Source organism: Lottia gigantea, assembly GCF_000327385.1.
Source record: "Lottia gigantea unplaced genomic scaffold LOTGIsca_167, whole genome shotgun sequence".
NCBI lineage: Eukaryota > Metazoa > Mollusca > Gastropoda > Lottiidae > Lottia > Lottia gigantea.
The window spans coordinates 176,146-189,934 of NW_008708079.1; the positions used below are offsets into that span (position 1 = coordinate 176,146).

General features: G+C 33.9%; 2 protein-coding genes across 2 annotated transcripts in view; one reads left to right on the forward strand and one right to left on the reverse strand.

Moving 5' to 3' along the window:
• Positions 1-811: 811 nt before the first annotated feature.
• Positions 812-1,537, forward strand: LOTGIDRAFT_141789 (hypothetical protein; the record flags this gene model as incomplete). Its single annotated transcript, XM_009051422.1, has 1 exon — positions 812-1,537. The coding sequence occupies one exon, from the start codon at positions 812-814 to the stop codon at positions 1,535-1,537; it is 726 nt and encodes a 241-aa protein (XP_009049670.1).
• Positions 1,538-2,938: 1,401 nt separating this feature from the next.
• The window catches only part of LOTGIDRAFT_141791 (hypothetical protein), a gene marked incomplete at both ends in the record, with an annotated part of 30,612 nt that continues 19,761 nt past the window's right edge, over positions 2,939-13,789 (reverse strand). Inside the window, 2 exons of the mRNA XM_009051423.1 lie at positions 2,939-3,216; positions 11,429-11,541. Coding sequence (XP_009049671.1) covers positions 2,939-3,216; positions 11,429-11,541 — 391 coding nt within the window. The remainder of the gene's footprint in view (positions 3,217-11,428; positions 11,542-13,789) is intronic.

The following is a 13,789-nucleotide window of genomic DNA, read 5'->3' on the forward strand; positions in this document are numbered from 1 at the left end:
ATTGCTTGTAATATTTTGGAAAATGGTTTTATTTTCATGTAATAGTTAGATCATATCAATTAAAAATCCACCCTCCTTGCCAATTCCTAACCATGAAAATTTTACTTAATATGATCTAACTGACCTAGAACCAATGAAAGCTGTCAGTCAAAATGTCACATGAATGAGAAATTATTAATGAATTAAATTTGCAATACACAATTTACAATACAAACAAACAAACTGTCACATTACTATGTTAACAAACTGTCATATTACTATATTAACAAACTGTCACATTACTATGTCAACAAACTGTCACAATACAATACATACAAACTGTCACAATACAATCCTAACAAACTTTCATATTACCATGTCAACAAACTGTCAAAATACAATACTAACAAAATTGCACATTACCTTGTCAACAAACTGTCACAATACAATACATACAAACTGTCACATTACTATGTTAACAAACTTTCAAATTACTATTTAAACAAACTGCCACAATACGATACTAATAAACTTTCACATTACCATGTCAACAAACTGTCACAATACAATCCTAACAAACTGCCACAATACAATATTAACAAATTGTCACATTACTACGTCAACAAACTGTTACAATACAATGCTAGCAAACCTTCACATTACCATGTCATCAAACTGTCACAATACAATCCTAACAAACTTTCACATTACAATATCAACCAACTGTCACATTACCATGTCAACAGATTGTCACAATACAATCTTAATAATCTTTCACATTACCATGTCATCACACTGTCACAATACAATCCTAACAAACCTTCACATTACCATGTCATCACACTGTCACAATACAATCCTAACAAACCTTCACATTACCATGTCAACAGACTGTCACAATACAATCTTAACAAACTTTCATATCACCATGTCATCACACTGTCACAATACAATCCTAACAAACTGTCACAATACAATCTTAACAAACTTTCACATTACCATGTCAACAGACTGTCACAATACAATCTTAACAAACCTTCACATTACCATGTCAACAGACTGTCACAATACAATCTTAACAAACTTTCACATTACCATGTCATCACACTGTCACAATACAATCCTAACAAACTTTCACATTACCATGTCATCACACTGTCACAATGCAATCCTAACAAACTTTCATATTACCATGTCAACAAACTGTCAAAATACAATACTCACAAAATTGCACATTACCTTGTCAACAAACTGTCACAATACAATCCTAACAAACTGTTACAATATAATCCTAACAAAATGTCACATTACCATGTCAACAAACTGTCACAATACAATGATAACAAACTGTCACATTACCATGTCAACAAACTGTCGTAATACAATCCTAACAAATTGTCACAATACAATCCTAACAAATTGTCACAATACAATTCTAACAAAGTGTCACATTACCATGTCAACAAACTGTCACATTACCATGTCAACAAACTGTCACAATATAATAATAACAAACTGTCACATTACCACGTCAAAAAGTGTCACAATACAATCCTAACCAACTTTTACATTACCATGTCAACAAACTTTCATAATACAAAATAACAAACTGTCATAAAACAATACTAACAAACTGTCACATTACCATGTCAACAAACTGTCACAATATAATAATAACAAACTGTCACATTACCACATCAAAAAGTGTCACAATACAATCCTAACCAACTTTCACATTACCATGTCAACAAACTTTCATAATACAAAATAACAAACTGTCATGAAACAATACTAACAAACTGTCACATTACCATCTTGACAAACTGTTACATTGTCATTTCAATAAGCTGTCACATGACCATGTTGGAAGTTGGTTATGATTTTGCCTGTTTGAGGTCTGGCAAATAAGTGGCATGTGTTGAAGAGAAATTGTCACAGCGTTTTAACACTCGACTGATAGCACATCATGTGCTGGTTACTTTTTAGTGTATATTTGAGGCAAGTGGCACATAACAACTGCATTCTCTCCTGGTATTCATCGTTTGAACGTCACTGTATCAGCCATTATATGGCTGATCTGAGATTATCGCTGAGCAAAAGGCATGTCGTGTGAGGGGAGTAATGGGTGAGCAAGAATTGCGCCATTGGCGCTAAATTCTCTCTTTGTGCTTGTGTAATGCTGGGATGTCAAGTTGCAATTAATGAAGCCCTCTCATGACGACAGTACCTACCCACACCATGTCTGTCAATCCTGATACCTCCCACCATCCCACCACAATGAGCAATGATATGTTATAATTACTATGTTATTATTGTGAATATTTTTTCTTAAAATTTACTTTTAAAGTGGTAAAGTTTCTGTTGTCCATCAGTTTACTTTCAACCAGTTGTTAGAAATATAGCTAATAACATATGCTCAATGGTAGACCAAATCATCTGACAGACTGACAGACAGCAATATATGTCCACACATTATGTGGGCGTATAAAAAAAAAGATATAAATAGACAATAATTTTTTTTATCTCATTTAGGCAGAATATTTCATTGTTATTTTCATTTCCTTAATATCCTGGCCATGTATTTTTCAAAACAATCTTAGCACTAGGATGTCTTGGGTTCTTATCTTCTAACATTGATTCTAGGACAGCAACATTGATTCTAGGACAGCAACATTGATTCTAGGACATCAACATTGATTACAGGACAGCAGCATTGATTCTAGGACATCAATATTGATTCTAGGACATCCTAGAGCTAAGATCATTTCAAGAATACATGGCATGGCTCTTGATCTCGATTTAATCTTTACAATTTTCCATAGATAACTCAAATATACTTTAATTAAAACATAGATAACTCAAATATACTTAAAACATATTTCTTAATTCTTTTGAACAAAAAAAGACAAATTGTAGTGGATTTATTAAAAAGAAATTATAAATATAATAGTATGAAAAGTCAGAGTTTGGTAGTTTGGCGTTTTCTGGCGCCTACATTTAGCAGTCGTGGATTTTGTGATCCTTCCTTTGCTTTTTTCACTTTTTCAATTCTTTCTGACTGTGAATGTAATTTTTGGAATAACTCAGTGAATTTATTGGAGGCAAACATAGTTTGTAAGACACCTTCCAAACACACATATAATATTCGTTTATTCAGATTCCGGTGTTGAAACATTTCAAATACACGGCTAACACCCAATCTCACTACATCAGCACCAAGTAATGTTTTTAATTCATCTGAAACCAGAAAACAAAATATAAGTTATATTGTCACAATATAGTATTACATGTATGCCCACTTTGACATACGAGAAACCCAGCTTGATCTTGACAGTCCAACAGATGCAATAAGTAGAAAAAATCAACTCCAGAAGTTTTCTTTGGGTTTCCATTTTTGGAATCTAGATATCTTGTTGTTTGTTTATTGTCCCATTTATGTGAAATTCTGTGGAATAACTTTCGGTGTAATTGATATAGGTCAACATTATTTATGCTGCTAGGCAGACAAAGTGATGACAAAAAAAAAAAAAGATAGCTTGCCAGGCAAGGTAATATACGCCCACTGGCGGCTTTGATTTTTATACGCCCACATAAAATGGGGGGCGTATATTGCCGTCACCCATGTCCGTCCGTCCGTCAATTTAGTATAAGTTATTGCCTTTGTTCTTGAAAACGCGTTCAATTTTTAGCTCGTAAACACTCCAGAAAGCACAATTCTTGATGGATTTTGACGAAACTTGGTGTGTGTGTTAGTAATCACCCAAGGATGAATCGAAAAATAATTAGTATGAGTTATTATACGCCCACATGAATATGTGGTCGTATATTGTTGTTGCCCCTCTCCGTCGGTCAACATTTCCTGTGAGCACTATAGAGACTACAGTTTTTATCTGATTTTGATAAAACTTGGTGTGATGCTTTAGATTGATAAGATCTCGGTCAAGTTTGAATTTGACATATTTTCGATGAACGGTTTTTGAGATATTGCCCTTGACTAAGAACACCTTGAAATTTGTTAAAAAATTTTCGTGAGCAGGATTGAAGCTACAGTTTTCATCCGATTCTGATGAAACTTGGTGTGATCATTGGAATTGATAGGATCTCAGACAAGTTCTAACTTGACGCATTTTGATGAACGGTTTTTGAGTTATTGCCCTTGACTTTGTTAAAATGCGTCAAAATTTGTTAAAAATAGTTCGTGAGCAGGATTGATGCTACAGTTTTCAACCGATTCTGATGAAACTTGGTGTGATCATTGAAATTGATAAGATCTCGGACAAGTTCTAACTTGACGAATTTTCGATGAACGGTTTTTGAGTTATTGCCATTAACTTACGAAAGATAGCTTGCGTTGCAAGATAACATACGCCCACTGGCAGCTGTCAGAAATAATAAAACAGTCTTTAGTGACTAAAGTACGAATTTTCTCATATTGAAGAAATTATTTATGCTGAATAATTCCACAAAATTTTTTAAATCAATATCAATAACCCAAATACAACAAACAATTAAATCACACAGCTCTAATCAAGGGCAAAAAACAACTTTTGACGCGTGTTTACAAAGTCAAGGGCAACAACTCAAAAAATGTTCATCAAAAATATCTCTTGTTAGAACTTGTCCGAGATCTTATCAATTCCAATGATCAGAATCAGTTGAAAACTGTAGCTTCTATTGTGCTCACAAACATGATGATGTCACTTTCCTTGGTAGTTGCTAAGTAACATTCCAACATTCTTCTCATGGTAGGAATCCAATATAGCTTCATAAAACGATGAAGGTTCAATAGCCTAAGCTAAGGAAGATACAGTGGGTCCAAAGGTTTAAGAAAATGTTCAATAAAATAGAAGACACACAAACCATTTCACAAAGTTGTGTTGTGCTATAAAGTATATTTGGATCAACTAAAAATGGACCAGTAAAAAACTTTGTTATGTTGTGTCTAAGATTTTGATGTCATAAATGGTCAGAGGTCATGTTATCAAGAATCAAATTGCCTACCACCATTTTGTGATTTGACCCTTCTCTTGTTATGTGGTTTCTAAGATTGTGACGTCATAAACCTTACGACTTGTCTAATGTTTACGATTATGTGCGTTACTCAAAGGCTATCATAAGTGTCACGAATAATCTTAATCGATATGTTAAACTAAGCAGGCACAATACCGACAAGAAAATTGATTTTCTTCGTCAAAGAGGCTACTGAAAATATATCTTTGATAAAAGTAATCTTCATCATCATTGACAGAGAACAATAAAGCAAAATTTTAGAATAAAGCTATAGAAAGTAGTCTGTAGGACTATTTTGGCAAGACCGTTTTGCCAAATTGTTCATTGCAATTAAAAGCGTTCGGAAATTTTGATAAGGCCTACAACTTAAACTAAATGATGACGTTATAGCTGTTTTGACGGCATCGCTGAAGCGAAAAAAAATGGCGTCTTTCAACTGAGACGAAGACGTGGTCAGTGGTCAGCGCCACTTTGACAATTTCCTGCTCAGTTAAAGATCAAATCTGATGTCGAATTATCCTTTTTTCCCATTGATTAGTTATTTATTGTGAAAAAAAGACCATTTGGTTCTACCACCTGATAGTCCAAAAATTACAATAATTTTGATCTTATGATTTTTTGAGAAATGCCATTTACGATCAAATCAATACTTACGACCTACGATTGATTGTAAGATTTTTGAGAAACAGGGCCCAGATCTTTGTGATCCAATGCATGGTTTTTTTTTTGAACATTCATCAGGTGGTAGTAACAAAACTTAATGCTTTAAATCTGTTATGACAATATTATCACTATTGTTTCTCTTATATGGATATATTTCATTATTACAAGCTTAGCTTGGTCATTTAAATATTCATTTAGACCTACCTAGGACTACTACCTACTAGCCTAGTGTCATAGCCCACAAATTTATTAGTCCTTGTAGCCTAATATAAACAATTATCCCATTAATACAATGTGCATTGAATATTGAATGAAATAGCCTAATGTAAGATTCATACCTTGTATAATTTCAGGAATCTGCTTATAGGCCTATTCAATAGCCTATGGAGATCGAAAAGACTATTTTAAAGAAGTAGGGTCTGGAATAGAATCAGAGGTGATCCCATGGAAGTTAATTAGGCTGAGACTATAGGTTATGTATTTGTAGAATTCAGGATCATCAATATGTTCAAGACAGAAGACACTATACACTATAAATTACAATAGGCCTATAGTGTTAAATATGGAATAAATACCAGAAAAAATTTGAAGACCTATAGGATATACCTTTAGTAAAATGTTGAATAAATTGCAAGTAAATTGAAAGTTTCTCACAGATCATCGCAGATCTACTGTCAACAAGACAACAAACTGAAAAGTTTGTACCAATACTGATGGAGTCAATGTTAATTATATTATACTGATACAAACAGCACACTGAATAAAATACAAGTCTTGAAGTTTGTATCGCTTTCTTTCTGTAGGTTACTCAGTGGATTAACCAACAGAAAGAAAGCGATGCAAACTTTAAGATCAGTATTGTTATCAAATTGCAAAACAGAACACGTCTGTTAAGATAGCTGCTTGGACAATGACTACTATTGATGTGTATTCATGACAGAGTTGGTATATCATATATAGTTAACATAAAGATGAGATGACCTGCCAAGCTGTTGTCTAGAGTTGAAGTGAGACCAGGATACTAAGTTCCGCCTTACGGGGTATGCGTGATGCGGTAGACATGATTGTCAAGACGTTACATCCCCCTCCGTTTATATAAAGATTTACTCCCTATGAATATTGTGCACATGAACTTCAGACTATTAAGAAAGTCATAAATATGAAAAGCTTGGCTGATCATAGAACATATTTATATACGTTAAATTTAGCAATATTTTTAGTCAATGTCACACTTTCCCCCCCTTTTTTTCTAAATAACTTAATTCAAATACATAATATTAACACATGTACATAGGACTATTTATAAGTCAAGCTTCGTGGGTGGTTTGACAATACGTCCACTACGAGTTCTTTGAAGTGGTTCTGATGGGGTTTTGGGAGTTGAGTTTTCGGTGTTTTCTGTAGACCGTAAATCTTTATTTTCAGCTTTTCAGGTTTCTTAGGTTGATAATTCTCACACGTATCACTAAATGTAACACGCTTCTTGATGTTAGAACTATTCTGATTCTTTAATAAAGATGCTTTGTATCGCAGCGATTGGAGTTCTTCTGGGTCGCTTTCGAGTAGGAATTTTTGATTTCTTCGCAATCTTGAACGTTAGAAAGTAATACTTCATAAGATCGTGATTCATCTAATTTGTTGATAACTCATGAAGGGGTCCATGAATGGTTTCTGTTTTGGACTCTTGACGTATTGTCCTGTATACAGTTCTGGTAATTCACTTTTCGCACACCTGTCATAGTACTGTTTCTGTGTTTCTTGGCGTGCTAAGAGTTCATCTCGAGTGTTGTCACAATATGGTGGTGAGACACCGGTCGGTAACTTGCTTCTAAATTTCCTTCCACTAAGAAGTTCGGCTGGACTTGGAATGCGCGAACTAATTGGCGTTAATCGGAACATATATAAAGCTTGGTCGAACAACGTGTCTGACTCGATAGATTTAATCAAAAGTCTTTTCACAGTTTGTACACAACGTTCGATATATCCATTTGACTGAGGGTATCGTGGGCTGCTAGTAACGTGTTTAATGTTAAATCGATCACAAAAACTTTTGAATGAACTACAGTGAAATTGCGGTCCATTATCATATATGATTTCTGCTGGGAAACCATGTTCACTGAATATAGATATCAAAGTTTGTTGTACGTCATTTGAAGTCATGCTTTTCAGGAATCTGACGAAAGGAAACTTGCTGTAAGGATCACTCAGCAGTAGGTAACTGTCACCTTTCTACTGGAATAAGTCTGTACATACCCGTTGCCATGGCCTTGAGGGTACCTCCAATGGCAACAGCGGTTCTTTGTTGTTTGATCTGGAATTTTCTTGACATGTGGTGCACCTGATAAAGTTTTCAATATCTTTATTAATTCCACTCCAATATACATGATCTCTTACAAGAAGTCGGGTTTTCTCGATGGCTAGATGACCTTCGTGTAGTTTGAACAGTATGTCCTTTTTCATGCTACTCGGTATAACAATTTGTTGTCCTTTCAACACAATACCGTCGTGTACGGATAAAAGGTCCCTAAGAGAGTAGTACTGACGAAGTGGTCTGCTTACTTTGCGAATATTTTCTGGCCATCCAGTGATGATAAGTTCCTTGAGGGGTGAGAGAATTGGGTCAAGATTTGTTTCCTGTAACAATTTAGGTTGCGTGGTTTCACTGCACGGGAAATGAACCCGTACATCTAGATTAATTTCTGGGTCAACACGTATAGGGTTTATTAACCTAGAAAGGCCATCTGAGAGAATCATTCCAACACCAGGTTTATACACAAGTTCCATTTGGTACCCTTGGATCCTTAATAAAATTCGTTGCATACGTGGAGGGGCTTGCAATGTTTTTTTGCGTTATCATTAGCAACGGTTTGTGGTCCGTCTCTAATGTAAATTTCTTACCGTATATATATGTATGAAATCGCTCAATGCCAAATACAACAGCCAACATTTCACGCTCAATGTTTGTTCAGTTTGAGAAAGTGAACATGTTCATTAAAGACACGTAAATCTTAAAGGTTCAAATCAAATACCATTCGTCAAAAAAGTTTTGACTTAATCAGGGAAAGAAACAAACTAAAAATCATCAGTGAGATTCCAAAACCTTGTTAGTCAGAATTTTTAAAAAATCACTTTTTAGTTTTATTTTCAATACATTTAAACGAAATATCAAACGACTGAGCCAATTAGATTTTGTTTAGTCATATGATGAAAACTCATTTTTCTATTGGTGGTGAAAATTTGTATATCCACAATATCATATGTACCCAGTGATAAATCTGCTCATGTTGAAGTTTCTGCTCCTGGAGGTGGCATTGACGGAAGCAGTGAACTAGTATATCATTTGAAGAAGAATGATATCAGATTAAAGGTATGTAAACAAATGTTCTTGAATACTTTAGATGTTGGAGAGAAGATGGTTGGACAGAGCAATCTGAAAATCACGAAGCTTTACAAAATGCTGATTTAGAACCACAAGATCAACAAGATGAAGAATCCACTATGACATCCGAAAAAGGGCCAAACTCAGAGAAGGTGTCTCAAAGGTCGGAGAAGGTGTCTCAAAGGTCGGAGAAGGTGTCTCAAAGGTCAGAAAAGGTGTCCCAGTAAAGGATGCTAGAATCACTGCCTCATTTACCTAGTCATTACTGTAGATCTGTTATTTGTAACCTGTGTTTGCTGATATGTATGAATTGTATCAGACAGGGGGAAAATTCTTTTGTCTAGACCATTACATCCAAAATCGCATTGAGCAAACCCCAGATATTAAGGAGATAATAATAAATTCTGAAGGTTGCACATATCAAAACCAAAATGTCATCTTATCAAACATGTTATTTAAAGTGTCTGTTGATCTGAACATTACTGTTACACAAAAGATTCTTGAAAAGGGTCACACCCAAATGGAATGTGATTCAGTGCATAGTCGGGTAGAATGTAATGTAAAGAAACAGCAGATATACACCGCCCAAAATTACATTGATATTATAAAATCCTGCAGAAGTATTGTTCCCTATAAAGTTAAGTACCTTTCACATTCCTTTTTTAAAGATTTTTCATCTCTAAAATACTATTCTTCAATTCGTCCTGGAAGGGCTGTTAAGGGAGCTCCGGTTGAGCCGGAGGTATTAAAATATAGACCAGATGGTTCTATTGGATATAAGCTGTTTTTTGAAAAAGATTTTTAACTGTTTCCCAGCAGTTCACGATCAGAAAACCTATCTGCAGATGATGTAACTCCTACTTTGTAAACTGATACCACTGGACAATCACTCCTTCTACGATAATCTAATCCATAAATGCTACTTACTAATTCCGATGAATTGTTCTTCAAACAGAAATTACCATATACAGTCAAGGCTTTGGATGTCAGTTTTAAGCTACTACTCACTGTGCTAAATTGGTTGACTAGCAAGATATGCCCACTTTCCTGATACATTTTCAGTATATCAAGGGTGGTCACCAATCTGTGTCAAAAATCTAATTTGTGCAAGATATAGTTGATTTCATCAAACACACAAAATTCAATAAAATTCTGACATAAACTACATCTATCGCATTGACAAGCCAACATATTTTGATGCAATTTTTTTCCTACGTCAAGGCAATAACTCAAAAACGTTCATCGAAAGATAGCCAAATTCGAATTTGTCTTAGATCTCATCACCATAAATTATCACACCAAATTTCATTTAAATCGGATGAAAATTTTAGTCTCTATTGTGTTCACAAACAAATTTGGATGAGTTTTTACTAAGTCATTTCATTAAAATCAGATGTAAACTGTAGTCTCTATCCCGTTCACATACAAATTGTGGACGGACGGACTGACGGACATTATAATGTGGGCGTATAAAAATCATCTTTGGCTGTAAATTTAGTTAACATTTTTTGGATTTTGATATTATTTAATGTATGTCTTGTTGGAATTTTGATGATTATTTGTATTAAACACCAAATCCAAAATATATTAAGTCTGACAATTTTCCAAATTCAAAGAACCAAAGTCTTGTATGTCTCTTCCCAATGACTTTCCAACCACATAACAAGACAAGGGTCAAATCACAAAATGGTGGGAGGCAATTTGATTCTTGATAACATGACCTCAGAAGATTAATGACATCAAAATCTTAGATACAACATAACAAGTATGTAATGATGACTTCAGGATTTGCCAAAAAATCTAAACAGGAAGGGAAAATAAGGGGGGGGGGGGTTACATCCTAACTTTTCTAACTTTTCAATATGGTATGATATAGGCCTACCGGTACCAAATAAATTAGAGGGCTGGGATCATGCCTGCATCACTGTTATTTTTTATTCAAACAATACTGAAGAATGACAATATTGATTTTTTTATGCAAAGACAGGTCTAGAATGTGAACAAAAAGAACAAAAAGGCACAGTAAATTTTTTTACTTCACTTCCAGTTTAAATGGAAAATCGATTTTAACTTCCAGTGTTATAAATAAATGTTAACAAAATTTTGCTCATGGGTAGCCATGAAGATATTTCTTCATAAATATAAATAAATAATAAAACTTATGTCAAAATAAACCATTTATTCCTCCAACCTTTCGTGTGTCTAAAAACACACTTCTTCAGAGAGTCCTAAACCAACACAATGGCTGTTATATGTCATGATGTATAATAAGTTTTATGGTTAATTCAGTGTCAGAATTTCCCACTTCACTACTGCACCACACCAAGAGGATTGATTCTACAGGTACTTCATTATTGTGTTGTTTTTTTCATCTCAATTAAAGCAAATGGTACTCACCAGGAACACTGCCTAACATTTTAGCTTTACAATATATTCTAGTCCTCATTTTGGTATTAATATCACGATTAGTTCTGGGCTCAGCTAAAATACCATTAGGCCAAAAAGAATCTCTGAAAATGTAATACATATTTCAAATTAAATTATCAAAAAAATATAATCTTTGGTCTAAAATCAAAGCCATTTTTAGGATTAAAGGGACAGAAAACACCATCTGTGTGACCAATCTTACCTTAGTCTGAGAAACAGGCATTTTTTAATTAAACTTATAGGTAATAGCCTAGTAAAAACTTGTAAATCTGTTGAATGTTGTAAATCTGTTGAATGTTGTAAATCTGTTGAATGTTGTAAATCTGTTTCTAGTGAATTATCATGTATTCGTAATTGTGGGACTTTGCTTTCAGCTTGTTTGTTATCGAAATGTCAATTCTTTTTTTTTTTTTTTTTTTTTTCGATTTTTACACACCTTCCTGAGCTTAGACTACAATAGTTGCAGCAACCATTCAACATTCACAAACCTTAGATATAGGCGACGATGTGCATAAATATATTTTGGATCTTTTTTGCAAAACCGGAAGTGCCACAGTTCAATATGTGCAAGAATAGATAATCGGCTCTAGAAGTCGTATTTTTCGGTCGATTTTCTTTTGGTTTGCATTTTTGGAATCTACTGTTAAAATCTGAAAGAATAGCAGTTTCAAAATTTCAAAATTCGAAAATTTGTCGCAGACATTTTTTTTGCCAAATTTTGCATTTTTTTCATTTTTTTTGCTTTTTGTCTGATTAATCTGAAAAAAATTGAGCAAAGACAGTTTAAGAATGTAAACAAAATGGTACAGTCAAATTTTCAATTTCACTTCCGGTTTAAACAGGAAAACGATGTTCACTTCCGGTTGAATATCTTCCGGTGTAATTTGTATAGGACAAAAATTTTTATGCTGATAGGTAGACAAAGTTATGACGAAGAAAAAAAAATCCGGAACACACGTGAAACTTTGGCCGCCATTTTGATTTTTCTGAAATGATTCCATTTTTATTCAGACATAATGGCTCATCCGATTTAAATGATTTTGGTGTCAAATGAAAGAAGATAAAAAAAAAACATGACATTAGGAAGTCGTTTTTCGATTCTCAATTTTACTTTTTTGCAACATCCGGTTGAATTTTTTCAAAGTTTGAAGGGTCATATCTCGTGATCTTGAATTTTGATGACCTTGACCTTCATAAGGTTAATATCATAAGGTTAGCTATCGGTTAATACTTTGACATTTGACCTCCGACATGTACTTCCAGTTTTATAGCTGTCCGAAAACAGCCAAATTGGCAACTTTGGACTGCTCTAGCACGTGACCTAATTAACCTAGAGGGTTAATTTTTTCGGATTCTTAATGTGCTTTTCATGCTCTTTCAAATGATTTATAACAATCGTTTTTTAAAGCAAAATTGAAATTCGTTAATTTTTCAAGAGTTTTTTTTTTACAATATTTCTGTTTCTTTGAGCTTGGTGTGTATATATCTTATGACCTATTTTATGTAGAACATTGAAACTTGGAACACAACAAGACAATTTGAATATAAATTAACCTATGACAAAAAAGTTGAGGTTGGCGTGGCACATCCGGGTTGAATTACTAATTGTTTACATTTTGAGAAAGGGGCATAACTCGCATAGGATACATTTGTTCAAAAAGGAACTTTGCACACAATTACCTCATTATTTTGGCCAGTTTGTGTTAATAGGTCAATTGTTTCAGCTTTATAGTTCCAAAAAAGGAACGGGTTTTGAAATTTCTATATTTTCAATTTTCTATTTTGACCTTTATTGACTCTTGTTGACCTATATCTTTTGACCTGTATGATGTAGAAGCTTTAAATTTGGAACACAACTTAACATTCAGAATATCAATTAACCTATGCAAAAGAAATTGAGGTGGGCCTAGCACATCCGGGTTAAATTACTCATTATTGACAATTTTGGCAAGGGACATAACTCGCAACGTATACATTTGTTCAACATGGAACTTTGCATACAATTACTTCATCTGTTGAGCCACATTGGCTTGGAAGTTCGATTGTTTCAGCTTTATAGTTCAAAAAAAGGAACAGCTTTTGAAAATTCAAAATTTTCAATTTTTGACCTTGACCTTTTTTGACCCTGATTTTTGTAGGATTAAAGGTCATTCACATTGGCTATCTATTTATACTTTTATATTTGCTGTCCTATCTCAACTTCCGGTTTTATAGCCGTATATATTTAAAAATTTTGATGACTTCTATCTCATAACCTTGACCTTTTTTGACCGTCTCCCTTTCAATGTCAAATGTCATTGACCTTGGCTATCTTCTGATACTTTCATTTGT